The 15,833-nt window shown below is 40.3% G+C and overlaps 1 protein-coding gene across 3 annotated transcripts in view; it reads left to right on the forward strand.

Moving 5' to 3' along the window:
- Positions 1 to 2,313: 2,313 nt before the first annotated feature.
- INPP5A (inositol polyphosphate-5-phosphatase A) overlaps positions 2,314 to 15,833 on the forward strand; it is a 297,349-nt gene continuing 283,829 nt past the window's right edge. For all 3 annotated transcript variants that reach the window (XM_034436526.3, XM_087871686.1, XM_034436525.3), the window contains exon 1: positions 2,314 to 3,175. In XM_034436526.3, coding sequence (XP_034292417.1) covers positions 3,101 to 3,175 — 75 coding nt within the window. In that variant the 5' untranslated portion in view covers positions 2,314 to 3,100. The remainder of the gene's footprint in view (positions 3,176 to 15,833) is intronic.

Raw genomic sequence — 15,833 nt, forward strand, 5'->3', positions numbered from 1 at the left:
TTACAACTGTTGCACCATCCCCATGGTTATCAATTTTATCAAAATTCAGAGGCTTGGCAATTGACTCATACTTATGACGGTTGCAGTGTCCCAGGGTCATGTGATCCCCCTTTGCAATCTTCTGACAAGCAAAATCAATGGGGAAGCCAGATTCAGAAACTTAATAATTGCAGTGATTCACTAAACTGTGGTAAGAAAGATTGTAAAAAGATTGCAAAACTCACTTAACAAATGTCTCATTTAGCAACAGAAATGTTGGGTGGTCATAGGTCAAGGACTAGGTCAAGGACCCATATAACAAAAAAGCTGTAATTCTCAAAAGGCACTTTCTGGTTTCTGGAGATTAATACAATTCATTCACCTGATATGTCCATCACAGGTGAATCTTGGGACAGATTTCTGTAAAGCTAGGATGACTAGTTTTATCTGTTTATCTGTATTGATGCCATCTTGTGGATAGTTTAAGACATGGCTGGCAAGTTTCAAATGACCACACTGCTTCAGAGTGTGAATCAAAAGGCCTAAGACTGTTAGTTAGAGAGCTGCCCTGTAAAGCCAAGTTCGCTTCAAAATACAGCACCCACACAATCCAACTGTTGGCAGACATCTATGAGATTTGCATAAATCCACCCAGATTTCTAATTAGAGATTTATCCATTGTAAATACTTGTGAAAGCAAATTGCTGCTATGACTGGCCACATCCAGCTGTTTATCCGTTAAATTTAAAATATGAACTGATTGAGGATTTTGTGCCGCACCACTCATCATTTGTGGAGTGATAGAATCTTTCATCTATAAATCAGATGCAGAATTTTATCAGCAAAAGCAAATAAGAAGCTAGTTGGATTCTGTACACTGTACTCAATTTGCATCCGAGTTTTGCATAGGTGATAGACCTCAGTAGTTTTTTTTAACAGAATTAAATTATAGATGCGAATGAAATCTTCTTATATGTATTTTAAACACAGATTTTTCTTAGGAGACTAGTTTACAGGCAGTCTGAAATTTATGAATTTATGAATATGTCACCAGATTATTTGCTGGTTATTGTTTTTCTTTCTCAAAGATTATAGATATTTTCTTAGGATAGTTGAAACTTACCTTAAGTTTGAGTACTAATTATCAATTGATACGGTCCTTTGGTTAATAAACAATACACTGAAACCATTAATTATCAGTAGCTGTGAGCTTTATTGAAAAGTATTGCAAAGTTCAAAGTCCTTGGCCAAAGTTCACAGAACGGATCACAGGTTTAGATGTAATTTTTTGTTTGGCATGTTTTTGTTTGGCATGTAGAGCTTCCATAGAAAAATGGAAGGTAGGATTTCCATCATTTCCATGTTCACTTGGACCCAACTGTGCACAAGTCAGTATGCAACAGAAAGCGTGCATCCACCTTTCCTTGGGGGTCAGGATTTGGAAGCTTAGTATTATTATTTTGTACAGGCACATATTAAATGAGCCATGATGGCACAGTGGTTAGAAAGCAGTACCGCAAGCTACTTCTGCTGACTGCCGGCTGCCAGCAATTCGGCAGTTCGATTCTGACCGGCTCAAGGTTGACTCAGCCTTCCATTCATCCAAGGTCGGTAAAATGAAGACCCAGATTGTCAGGGGCAAGACACTGACTCTGTAAACCGTTTAGAGTGCTATGGCTACAATCCACCCCTCTGTTCCCAAGATCTTTGCAAGGATGTCTTATTTACCCACCAGCAACAGAAAAGGGCATTTTTCTGTTAACCCTGAAGAGTTAGCAGAGGCTACAGTTACAAGGAACCAGCCTAAACCTTGAGGCAATTTCTTGACCTTAATAGCAGAGCAGCATCTCGCAGCCTGAAGGAGATGCTCATTCAATAAACTGACCCCCAGAGATTAACACCTATTGTCCAGGGAGACCGGAAGTTAATTTATAGCACGTTCTATCTATGAAAACACACGGTGGGTGCATAGTAATTGTCAAGCGTGTTGCGCGATTCAAATGCCAGTTTCACATCCTCGCCCGTTGCGCAATTCGACGATTCCCGGGGCGCGCGCGACCCAAGCCAGCCTTTGCAAAATAAAAATAAAATAAAATAAAAATCTGTATTTTTCCGCCGGGCAAACTGACCTCCCTCCCTTATCACATCCCACCCCCCCCCCACTCCACCCCTTCCAGGCACGTTGCGGCCATCTCCCTCGGCTCTTTACTTCAAGAAACCAGGCTGGAAGGCTGGCCGGGTTGAGTCCCGTTTCCGCCCCCCCCCCCCGCCTCCTCCCCACTCCACCCCGCGGGACTCTCGGAGCGGGGCGGCGTTGCCCTTTTAAGACGAAGCGTGTCAGGCTCGTGACGTCAGGGGAGTGCAGCGATCTAGTGGCGGTGCCGCTCGCCCCTCTTTCTGTTATTTCAGGCAGATGCGGGGAAGTCGGAGAGGAGGCGGGTGGCTCTCCTGCCGAAGGGATTGGCTTGGGGTTGTTCGGCCCGCTCCGCTCCGCAACCAAGGACGCTGGAAGCCGCCTCTGGAGCGCCCTCCCTTTCCCGCGGCCGAGAGTTTTCGCTGAATTCGTTCACCACCACCCCCCAACCCCCCTTTCGCTTTTCCTCCTTGCCATGCACCAGGATCTAGCCACCGCTAGCGGCGGCGGCAGCAGGAGGAACTTCCCAAACAGGAACCTAATGGCTGCGAAGGTGAAAATCTAAGCGCGAAGTCTCATCCTGCCCCGGGGAAGAAAGCCGCGCAGAGGGGGGGAAGAAGAGGCGGCAAGCAACCATGAGCCCGGGGGCTCAGCACTGATGCTTGCATCGTTGCCCCCGGTGGGAGACTTCGGAGGTCCCTTCCCTCCTTTGGGGGCACCGCGGATCGCGAAACCCGTAAGCGGGAGACGCCCGGAGAAGAAGGGGGAAAAAAAGAGGGGAAAGGAAAACTCCATTTGGCCGCCTAAGACTCCCGAGCCCGCCGCTGAACTTCCCTTGAACTCCCGATCGCGTTTCTCCTTTGGCCCCCGGACTCTTCTTCGCCGGGAGATTTTGCAGTTTTTCGAGGCGCCGCAATCGCCTCTTTCAATTATATTATACACACAAACACACATACACACCCCCAGAACTATTTTTGGCCAATTATCATGGCGATGAAAGGGGCTGTCGCAAACACCGGGATCTTGTTAGTTACAGCCAACGTCGGATCCTTGTTCGATGATGTAAGTAATTGGGGTTGGAGAGGGGGCTACGTTTACCCCCCCCTTTTCTTTCTTTTTTTTTTGCTTTTCTCTCTGCAATAATCAAGGTAAAAGGGGGGGGGGTTTGGAGGGGATTGCAGCTTGGCCAGCAGCAGCACGCTCGGAAGGGGGAGCGGGCGGGCCTGCCCTGTTTCCCGGGGAAGAGAGAATCGGGTGATCTGGGGTTACGGAAGGTCCGGCCGAGGCTTGCCAAGGGAGCGATCCCCCGTCCGCATCCCTGCCGGACTGGTCGGCGATCATGACCGCAGCAGCCGACTTCCTTGGTGGCTCGGAAGAGGCGGCGGTGGTGGAGGAGGAGGAGGAGGTCGGTCAGTCGGTGCACGCCTGAGTGGGTTTCCCCCGGTCCTAGCGCCCCCCGCGCTTCCTCTCGCTTGGGGAGGACGACGTGCGAGGAGCCCTGCCCTCCCCAGTCTTCCTCCCCTCCCCCCCACCCCCCCGCCGCATTCCGGCTGGGCTAGTAAACTTGGCGCGTAATCTCAGTTCTGGGGATTGTCGCCAGCGGCGACGCCTCGCGCGTCAGAACGGGGATTCCCTCTGGGCCGCCCAGCTCAGGGAGGCGGAAGGCGCGCGGAGCGCTCTCCACCTGCTCGCCCCTTTGCCTCTCTTGGCGGGAAGCCGCCGTCGTGGAAACGGGCTGACGAGAGGGAAGCTCCAGCCAGCCCGTCCGTCCAGCCCGGCTTCCTTGGGAATCATGCTCTCTGGGATGGTCCCGGGGCTTCTCCTCTCAACACCCATCTTTCCTGACTGAATCTTTTTGTCACCCAATCAGCCAGGTGTTTAGACTGGATTTGGCGTATTTATGATTACTATTTTTATAAGAATGTCCGGAAGAGAGGCAGCCCTCTCATACTTGTAGGGGTAGTCCTCGACTTATGGCAGTTCATGTAGTGACTGAAGTTACGAGGGCACCGAAAAAAGTGACCTCTGACCATTGTTCACACTTAAAACCATGGCAGCATCCCCGGCATGTGATCAAATTTCAGACGCTTGGCAACTTGACTCATAGAGTGTCCTGGGGTTGTGTAAAATCACCTTTTGCGACCCTTTGACAAGCCAAGTCCATTAATGGGGAAGCTCAATTCATTTAACAGCTGCGTTCCTAACTTAACTGCAGTGATTCACTTAACAACAGTGGTGAGAAAGGTCATAAAATGGAGGAAAAACTCGCATAACAATTCTCTCGCTCAGCAACAGAAGTTTTGGCCTTGACTGTGGTCATAAGATGAGGACTACCTGTATAAAGTATGGAAAGAAGCTTTTTGTGCTTTGCATCTCACCTTATGGGTGGATCTGGTTTCCACAATCGCATCTTGTATTACGAGGGAAAGCCCCCTTCCCTGCGGTCCTAATGATAAGTTCTTAGAGAAAACCTAGGTGAATTTCCTCACTAGAAAAAAAAGTTACATTTTAAGAATTAGACCTGAGATGACCCACCTGCAATCATAATGTGTACACTATGAATCAGTTCTATGTAAATAAATAGGCATTGGGGTAACCATGGAACAGCCTCCTGTTGTTTTGTTAAGAAAGCTTGCTCAGATTTTTGCATGTCTGATTATGCAAGGAGTGAGAAGGGTTGTGAACATAACCTGTACCTTTAAAAATACTGATTTTGCCCTTTAAAGGGATGGCTCTTTCTAGGCTTGTTATGTCATATTGTCTTTAAAATGTTTTCTGATAATAAAATTTCACATATCTTAAATAGGTCAGCTTTTGTTTGAAAGAAGACTACACTGATTTTTTTTAAAAAAATGCAAATGTGAAAAAAGTTTTCTAGTTTCAGGATAGAAATAAGATTTCATTCTGAGCACTTCTATTTGAAAGAGTAAGTCAGAAAATCACTTTGACTAGTTACTTAGAGTGTTGATAACTACACATAAAGGGTATTGGTGAAAGTTTATTATGTGCATGTGTATACATGAGCAGAAGGCAGAACTGGATTATGCTAAGGAATGTATGATATATTTGCTGTCTCTTTATGTTCCACCCCCATTTCAATGTGTTTGGGAACAGACACAAAGATCTCCAAAAATACAAAGAATACATCTATTTTACTATAGATCAAGACTTTCCAATTCTGTGGTGCCTTGGATCCTTAAAATAGTAAATGAATTTATTTGTACCACCTATGAATGATTATACAGGTAGTTCTCGACTTAACAACAGTTCACTTAGTGACTGTTCAAAGTTACAACAGCCCTGAAAAAAGTGACATGACCATTTTTCCCACTTATGACTGTTGCAGCATCCCCATGGTCACATGATCAAAATTCGGACACTTGGAAACTGACTCATATTTATGACATTTGCAGTGTCCTGGACTCATGTGATCACCTTTTGCAACCTTCTGACAAGCAAAGTCAATGGGGAAGCCATATTCACTTAACAACTCTGTTACTAATTTAATAACTGTAGTGGTTCACGTAACAACTGTGGCAAGAAAAAAACGGGGCAAAACTCACTTAACAAATGTCTCGCTTAGCAACAGAAATCTTGGGCTCAATTGTGGTCGTAAGTCGAGGACTACCTGTACTATATTGAGGTGAAACCAAAAACTTTTATTATCTGCTCAATGAATTTAAAAACTGTTTCTGACAGTGTGGGCTTTTTGTATTGGACAATTCTGCATGAAAACCATCAAATCTGCACAGGCAAGGCTGAAATTCTGTCAGAACTTGCTCCAGGCATTGCCTGAATCACTGCTTGATTGTTATATGTGGTCAAAGAAGCAGCTTCTGTCCACAGTGGGACCCAAATTTCTAAGTTCTCTCAAACCCATTGCTGCCCATTTCGCTTGCTACTTGCCGTGGCAAGTTTCTCTTCCTCTACATTGACAGAGCAGCAAATAACAGCCTCAGTGGTCCATGGCATTTCTGTTCTTGCAGGCATCAACAGAGTTTGGGGGGGGGGGGAAATCAGAATTATTTAATTGCTTCCCATCTCTGTTGCCGCTAGAGTATGAAGCAGAGATATGACTGGACTTTGGTTGTGGTTATCCAAGGCCAAAGAAATTTGCCTGTGATTGCAAATTAGATTGCAATGAAGATCTGTGCTACAGCCAGCGAGATTAGAATTCCATGACATTTTGCAATAGTGTCCCCTCTTTTAAAATGCTCCCTTTTATCTCAGTAGTACACAATTTAACAAGTTTTAAGCCTTTATTGTAGCATTGAAATCTGAGAAGTGTTAAGAAAAAGAATACATGTGTGACTTTTATTAGTTCAGGAAAAGCTATAAATCGTTTTTTAAAATATTCCAGTAAACAATTGTGGAAATAACATGAACATGGGACAACCATTGCTCGTTGGATTAAGAACCCATATCCTATTTCCAACAGGGTGTAGTAAACAACCCAGAATGGGACAACGTCATGCATAGTAAGTAATACAAATGTCAGGTAGTTAGACACCTTTCAGGGAACAGCGTTTTTGTGGAATAGAATTCATTTTAAAAATTCTATCCTGAGACTTTCTGCCACTTGTAAAACAGACTGCACAATTATAGGGAAACCAGAGAAGTGTGAGACTCATCATTGAGCATGGTATGGGATAAAATGCTTTATATATATTTGCAGTGAATAAATACAATTGGAGTGTGGCTGAATTTAGAAATGAAACATTTTTCCCCCTTCCCAGTTTAGGGAATATTGGATTGAGAACGACTGTAGCCACAGCTCTAGTGATGGGGCCTAAGTTTGATGTAAGGCTTATCAGTGGCCAGTTTCTGCAGTACTAAGCCTGTTTTAACCTCACAAACTGCCAAGCAAGGGATTCTAAACAAACAGTGCATGTTTGAGAATGAAGTAGTCTTGACAACAAAAGTGAAATATGACTGGCTGCATGCAGGGTGCTGCATTTTTAAAGTGGGGCCTGCAAATAGACTAAAGTTTTGCGGCCTAAGAACGTACTGTTCCCAAAACTATGATTTCTGGATTGTTGTAACCCAATATAAATGCTGCTAAATATACATTCCCTTCTGGTTATACTTAAGAGCTATTCCTCAGTGGTTCTCTAGTAGTTGCAGAGATTTTTTGCACCAAAAGCTACTTTCAGTGAATGTGTGATTTATTAATTGCTCGGGAATGGGAATAATCATGAGTAAGTTCCTGAGTAGATGTGCACAGAATATGTCATTATGCATATTTATTCAGTGAGCTTTATTTCTTCTTCAGTGAGATTTATTTCTTCTTGAAACATATGTCATCTAAAATATTGTATTTAATGGAGGGCAGGGGAGAAGACCTATTTTTTCAGTTTGTTGCTGGCAGAATAGGGCTGGAGACTGAGAAGTAAAAAAATTAGAATTGGGACAATAATTAAAAGTGTTGTCCTGTGAAAAGAAATATGAATAGTTTCTACATGGTGAACAATGAGGCTTGACATTTATAAACTAAACTAGTTTAGCAGATAAATTTCCTTGCTTATTATTTCTTATTATTTGAGAAGGGAAATCATTATACATTAGTCATTGAAACAAAGTTAAGCCCTTGGGTTTAAAAACGAAATGCTTCGATGGGTGTGAGTAAACTAATGTTTACATTTGCAAACTGTACATTTGCAAACTTCCCCTCCCTTCCCACTATAAATTCTGGTTTAGTTTACATTAACTTGAATCTGATTTTTGGAATCAAATCAGTTGTTGAATTGCAAATAATCATTTTTAGCTTCTTTTGATTTATCCTCATGGTGGATGCAAGGAGGCAAAATAATGATGACAATAGAATGGTTACCCAATTGATGGTGGTAGGATATTTGATGTATTTTGTGCAATATTCTTTACAGTTTGTTTTGGCTCTCGTCTTATCTCTTTAATTCTGTCCTTTCTTTTTGTTTTCTTTCACTTTCCTTCACTCCCATTGCCATTTTATTTTATTCTCCTTTTGTTGTTTCTCCTGGAAAGAGAGAAGAGCCTGTATTTATGTCTTTCTGTAGGCCAGAGCTCTTTGTGTAAAGGTAATATATGCAGATAGTTGTAAATTCAATTTTACACATGGGACACCATATGGGGGCAATTAAATTTAATTAGCATGTATTAGTTCAACTCCATTTATTCATTGCTTGCTAATTTTCTATTAGAATTATGGCTTCTGGCAGGTATGTTTTTAAAATTATCAATTAATTAAATCTATACACCCCCCTATTTAGCCAGTGTAGCCAGTGAAACTTTGGAAGACAAACAGAGTAAAAAACATTACTCCGACACAAATAAAAGTTGTCCCACAAGAAAATCACGGATCATGCAAAATTATTTCATATACACTTATGAGTGAGCTGTCTTAGACAGCAATCTGGCCTCAGTCCTGGAAGAAAAACCATCTTCAAAAATGCCGGCAATTGCTGTCCATATCATGCGGGGGGTGGGGGGGAGGAGATGGTTATTCCATTTGCCAGGCAGCATTACCGAGGTGCAAAATTCACTGATTTGGTTTGAGATATATTGAACTGATTTGGCATTCAGAAACATACTATTGATTGCCCTTTCCTCCTGAATAGCAAGCTTGAATGATATTTGGCATAGTCCAATGGAGAACCAAGTGTTTTATATATTTCTTTTTGGGAGAAACTGCCTTAAATTGAGTATAGGCTTTCAGTGAATATGTTAAATATTTGGTTAGGGGTTTGCTTTTCCATTGTTCTTGAAATCCTAGTATTAAATTGTTTAGAAGACACAGAGTTCACACTCTGCTAAACAAATAATTCCCTCAACACTGTCAAACTATTCACTAAGTCTGCATTACTATTACTATTAGTCTTCTCATTGTTCCTATCACCCATCTCCTCCCACTTATGACTGCATGACTGTAACTTTTTTGCTTGTATCCTTAGGATTTATATTGATTGTTTCCTAGTATGATTTGATTGCTTATTTGTACCTTATGACTATCATTAAATGTTGTACCTTATGATTCTTGACAAATGTATCTTGTCTTTTTATATACACTGAGAACATATGCACCAAAGACAAATTCCTTGTGTGTCCAATCACACTTGGCCAATAAAGAATTCTCTTCTCTTCTCTTCTCTTCTCTTCTCTTCTCTTCTCTTCTCTTCTCTTCTCTTCTATTCTATTCTATTCTATTCTATTCTATTCTATTCTATTCTGACTGTTTATTAGTCCCCTCACGTGCATTAGAGATTTTACTGAACGATGATTGTATAACTATTACAAACCTAAATGAGTTTTAGTCTTTATAAATGGTTTTTCTTCTTACTTGCATTTAATTTGCAATATTCTGTGACCGTTCTTTCCTTGAAAATAATTTTGGAAGAGGAATGATGGAGTGGGTGATAATATACTTTTAAGGCTAAGAAATTTATAAGAGCAAAACTCCTGGGTTTTCTGATACAATGGCCTCTAATCCACCTATACTTGTAGTAAAATAAAGTTCTCAGCTTTAAAGATGCCATGAGTCATTGCAAAGAATTGAAATATCCATCTCTTTAGAAATGCCTGAACTTTAGAAGGAAATTTGGGGTTTGTTTGGGGATTTTGTTGGTGAATCAGTCCTGATTCTGAGAAGAGATTAATTTGTCCCTCTTTAAAAAAATATTTAAGTCCTGCTGGATCTGAAGGTTGGGTTTATAGGTTTTCAAACAACTTTCCCACGTAGGCATTACTGGAGTCTTCCTTGTTAACATGTTAAGAGGCTTGGTCCTTGGCAGTCCCGGAACGGCAATTTTATTCAGTCAAGTTTAAAACAGCAGTACAGAAGTACATCAGTACAGAAAGGCTTTAGAATAAGTGGAGGCAAAACTTTTGGAGGCTTTTTTAAATTATAGGCAGAATGGGAGGATTTTAAGAGGCAAAAGGAGTCCCTTAATCTTTTTAGATGCTTAAGACATCTGTTTTATTCAAAATAGGCCCTGTCCTGCCTTGTTTTGTAGTACGGCTCTCACATGCTATACAAAACCTGATGTGACACTCAAACCAACAGTGCACACCTCTGGTTTAACATTTCTTCTTTTTGCCCAGGCTTCTGTTTTTGTGGTTTTCTCATGTTAAGTGGAAAAAGAAACTAGACAAATATTTAGAAATACCAGTTATTAAAATATTTTGTTTATATATAGTCCCTCTTACTGAAACATGTATTCTAAGAAAAAGCTGCAAGGTTTTAGCAGTTGAAAAATAGATTTGTATAATGAAAACAGTATTTGGAATATTTCAGTATCACAGAAAAATAAGATTGTTGAAATTAGACTAAAAAATTAGATTATAAAAAAGGCTGAACCACATTTATCATGGACACAACATAATACATACCAAAAGCCAAATAATTACCTCTGGTAAAAGAAATCTAGATCCCAGGAATCAGCAACCCAATATAGAAATTGGACAAGTTGATCAAGAGAATTTTCAACGACTTAACTAGGAAATGTCAAATCACAAAAGAACAGTGTTTGATGAAAAGTAGTGGAGTGAGAAACTGAACATCCTGGACCAAGCTAAATCCAAAAATTTTAGGGAATTACTGGAAGCTTGGCATTCAGACAAATCAGCCACTGATATACAGACAGAGATAAACAACATTTACACACTATTTAAAAGAGACAATACAACTAAAAAGGAAACAAAAGACCCCAAAAAACATCCTCTCCAGCAGTCAGTGCCCAAATAAGCAGGGATTAACACCAGATAAATTATCAAGCAGAAAACAATACCTCAATCAAGGAACTACCTAGGATAACACACACACACACTTACTGGCAGGGCAAGATACTACATAAAAACAGAGAGCAAATCCCACATTCACTAGCACTGAAGATACCTAGTTGAGTAACGAAACGTGCAAGCAAACAACCAAGCTCAAAGAGCACCAAGGACTCTTTATAAGTATTTTGAATTGCCACTACACTGTTCTTTCCTCTCCACCATCCATCTTTTTCAGTTCCTTCTAAATGGATTTGGAAATATAAGACTTCTTTATTTTATCACACCAGCGAATCTAGGGGAAAATCAAATGGCAAGGATCAAAGGTTTAGAGATTTATAGCTAAATTTTATGTTATGTTGTAGCTATTTTTAGTCTTTGCTCCATCTATAATTAGAGCAATGTTTAGTTCTTTGGAACAGATTAAGGGAGGGAGAATTACTGTTTGTTTAGTGTTGAAACTTCAACTGTGGGACTCCTTTCTCTGCTATTTATTGCTTATACATTTAACCTGTTCTGCCTTGAAAGATCTTGTAATGTATGGAATGAAGGGCATTTTTCCTTTATTGTCATGTCATAGACCTGAGAGATAGAGTAAAACGATCCATCGTGGATGACTCCAGATTATCAATGAAACTTTTAAAAATTTAAACCTCAGTTTTCCCATTTCAGTTTGATATCACAATATTCCAACTCATCATTTGATACAGGATTTCAATTTCCACACAAAACGTACAGTAATATTACATAGAGTGAAAACTTTGGGGAGGCATGAATCCTTTCAAAGTTGTTTTCCCATGATTGATTTGGAGTTTACCAATAGATTGTTGTAACAGGTTCATTGTTTTTCTTTTGAATGCTAAGTATGTTCCCTTCTTTCTATTGGGTGTCCAAGTTACCAAAATGTTAAATTTTAGTCATAGTGGAAACAAAAGACCTACACTAGTAATTTCAAATGGACTTCAGATAAAATGAAAAGATGATTAAGGGGAATTTCTCTAACTTAATTCTGTTTGATCTGTGAATGATTTTTGTTGTTACTTGCTTTTTACTAATAGTAAAAAAACAAATCATCAAGACAATAAACCAAGAACTAAAGGGAATGAAAATAGAGAAATTGCTTGGGAGAGAGTGTGTGTGTATATGTGTCTGTATGTATGTTTGTGTGTTTTATATTATGTTCAAAATGACAAAGGAAAATACATCAGGAATAAATACTAATGTTAATACGAAAAGAAGAAACATTCTGATGTGTTTGCATCAGGTGCGGGTTCTACTTACCTTTACTATCGGTTTGGATTGCGCCCGTGCACGAACTCTTCTGCACATGCGCAGATCAACTTTGATGACGTCTGGGTCAGTGGGCGGAGCCTCTCGCCAGTTTTACTATCGGTTCTTGCGAACTGGTCCGAACTGGGGCAACCCACCACTGGTTTGCATGTACATAATTATGGTACATTTTTAATCATAATGAAAAATACATCTTCAATATATTCCGTATTTTTGCCCAGAGTAATATTTATGCATTGTCATGGTTGGTGTGCTACATATAGTAGTGTAAGTTTTAGGAGTAGCTGTTACCCCATATGCCTTTTAAAAGGAAAAAAATTAAGGTGGAATTAAATCATTTTTCCAGGCAGCACATCCTCATGTCACAATAGGGAGATCAACCTAAACTAAATACTTTCCAGTATTCTGTTCCCACTTGTTATTTCTCATGCTGTGTCCTTCATTTAATGGACAGATCTAGCTAGCTGCAGCAAAGGTTATGAAAGGAATCTCAATTTATAGACTTGCATTTCAGGAGGTTCTAGCTATTTTCTTTCAAGTTTGGTTTGGTCATATATTGTAATTTTCCTTAAGGAAAATGCAGCTGAGTTCAGTCATCTCTTATTTTGTGTCTGCCTGATGGAAAATCCTGTTATCTCTAGTCAGTCTGGTGTTCATGATGTATTGGATGACATTAATTGGTGTGAGGAAGATTTGGGAGCATTTTAAGGTTTATTTTAAAAGTGGGCAGGCAGAAAGCACTGTTGCTTTTGCATTTACAAATTTAATTTAATAAAACAAACATTTAGCTGAGAGAGCGCTGTCATGGCGTTTTAAAAGTAATTATGTAACCTATAAATGCAGGATTTTTCTGGATTACTCTCCGTAGAAGTATATGCAGTATTATATGTAGGCTTCATATTTAAACAGTAATATTTATCTAACATTTTTACTTCTAAGAAAATTGAAGAGATACACACTAAGGAAACAATACATGACTGAACTGTTTGACTGAATTTTTTGGGTCTGTAGCTGGTTGGCAGGGTCATCATTTTTTCACAGTTCTGTGACTGTGGCAGAAATGTGTTATACAGGCATTATCAGGTATAAATGGGATGGTTTCTAGCGTGAAAGCTGGCCTTTTCTTTTTGGCCTCTTCCTTCTGGAAACAGTCTCACTGAATGAATTTGTGTTCGCAGATTGAAAATGTGTAATCCAATCATAAACAAATACAGATAAATTGACCATGTGATTTTGTCCAACATATTTAAGATCAGTGGTGAATTTGAATGGATGGGCAGCCATATTAAATTGACCAGTTCTTTTGAAGATGAGAGCATGCTGCAAGTTTCATCTTTTGGGTATTATTGCAACTATCAGATTCCTTGAAACCACATTCACTCTATTATTTAGAAAACATATATGACTACCTATCTTATACATGATATTCTAAGTGACTTACAATTCATTTAGTGGTTAAGGCATCAGGCTAGAAACTGGGAGACTGCGAGTTCTAGTCCTGGAAACTGGTTGGATGAGCTTGGGCCAATTACTTTCTCTCAGCCCAACTTACCTCACAGGATTGTTGTGGGGAAAATAGAAAGGTGGAGGAAAGTGTTAATGTAAGTTCACCATCTTGAGTTATTTATAAAAATGATAAAGGTGGGAAAAAATAAATTCAAAATATCATATATCCCATCAAAGTACCATAACATCCCACCAATCTAACATTTCCATTTGTATTTGGTGGACTCACTTCTATCCTAGCTCAATTTGTGCTTGAAGAGCCAGATCTTCACAGCTCCCCCCAAATATTGTGGGGATTTGAATCTTAGGGGGAGGCTGTTTCAAAAGGTTTGGGCAGCCACAGAAAAGGCACATCTCTGAGGTCCCACTGGATGGCAACATTTAAGGGAAGGGACCTGGAGAGTGCCCCCATCTATCCGACATTTTCCCAGATGCAATGAGTAGGTTCAGAAGCCATGAGAAAATCAATGGCTTGTTTTGATTGGAATGCTTTGCAGCAAACTTTCAACTTACACTTTTTGCTTCCCTCTCATTGACTCAGAGCAGCAAATTGCTGAGTGAAGCTTTGAATTTTATTTTAAACTATTTATCCTGTTTCAAATATAGCTAACTATGTTTAATCCTAATTTTGATTTGCTTGAAGTGAACTAAATTAAAATTAAACCAAATACTCTGAGCAGGTGGCTTTGTTTCAACAAATTAACTGTGGTTAGCCAATAACAATATACTAGGGATATGCTGTATAATAATGTATAGTTAACTAGGGGGCACGATGAATCAGCGGTTAAAGAGACTGAGCTTGTCAGTTGGAAAGCTGACAACCTGGGTTCGAAACCCGAACACCACACAATAGAGAGAATGCCCATTACTTACCCCAGCTCCTGCCATATAGCAGTTCGAAAGCATGCAAATGCGAGTAGATAAATGGGTACCACTTTGGTGGGGAAATAACAGCATTCCATGTGTCTCACAATATAGCCATAATGGCCGAATTACCACAGAAATGTTTTTGGACAACGCTGGCTCCCTTGGCTAAGAAACAGAAATGAGCATCCCCTCTAAAGTCAGAAATAATTGGACAGGGGAAACCTTTACCTTTACCTCAGTGTATTGCTAAACAAATGTTATATGTAATAATAAATAACCTAACACTACAACTAATATCCACAAGCAACATACATACATGCATACACACTAATGTTATCTATTGTGGTAATAAGTTAATCATAAGGGATGTAAAATTCAACTGGGGCTAATCATAACATCTAAGCTCTTTCCTGTATGCGTGGGAAGCAGGCTGACTGCAGTTCATTCTTATCATTGAAATATTGGAATTAGTTTTCCATTCCTTCCTGCTTTCACATTTTCGTATACCTTCCATAGATCTCGCCCTTCCCAGCAGCTTCCATTCCACATCCCTAGGATGTGATATTCATTGCCCTTCTTGTGACCTGAAAACTCAGCCTGCCACATTACCAAAGTAGGACATCCCCTTTGACCATTGCAGAGGCCTCTGGAGTGATGCAGTCCACTCCAGCCAGTTTCACTGAGTACCTCCCTTTTCACTGGTTTAGGGAAGTCTCCACAGCACCTTGTTAATCAATAGGATGGAATAGGAGTCCTTTCCTTTGCCCAGGGGTGGGTGGAGTTATTATGTTACTTGTGACTCCATTGGGCTTCCTACAGCAAATATCACTTTCCCACATGAACTCAACAAGGATGTAGAGTTATATAGAAACATCTTGCCTTTTTAATTAAGTAAAAAATACATTTAAAAAAAAAACATTTAAACTAACCACAGCAACTGTAAGCCAGTTCATATAGTTCACTCCCAGAGGGGCTCTTTCACCCCTCTGCTGCAGCTCCCTGTCATTCAAAATATGTATCACAACTGCCAATGTGCGACACTCACTGACACACGATTTATTGAGCTTTTCAACCCCCGGCAGGCCAACGATGGATAAATCCAAGAAAAGAAAAGTTTCAGAAGAAAACAGAACATTTAATTCAACTACATATGCTACTTTTGTGGCCGCTCAAGAAATAGTCGGGCATGGGAAGGGCTTTGTGGCTCCCGGTGTTTTCTTTTCTGTGGGAAATGGGTCCAAATGGCTCTTTGAGTGTTTAAGGTTGCAGACCCCTGGCCTACACCGTTCTGAAAGGGAGCTATGAAATA

Source organism: Pantherophis guttatus, chromosome 6 (genome assembly GCF_059756535.1).
Source record: "Pantherophis guttatus breed Tessera chromosome 6, ASM5975653v1, whole genome shotgun sequence".
Lineage (NCBI taxonomy): Eukaryota > Metazoa > Chordata > Lepidosauria > Squamata > Colubridae > Pantherophis > Pantherophis guttatus.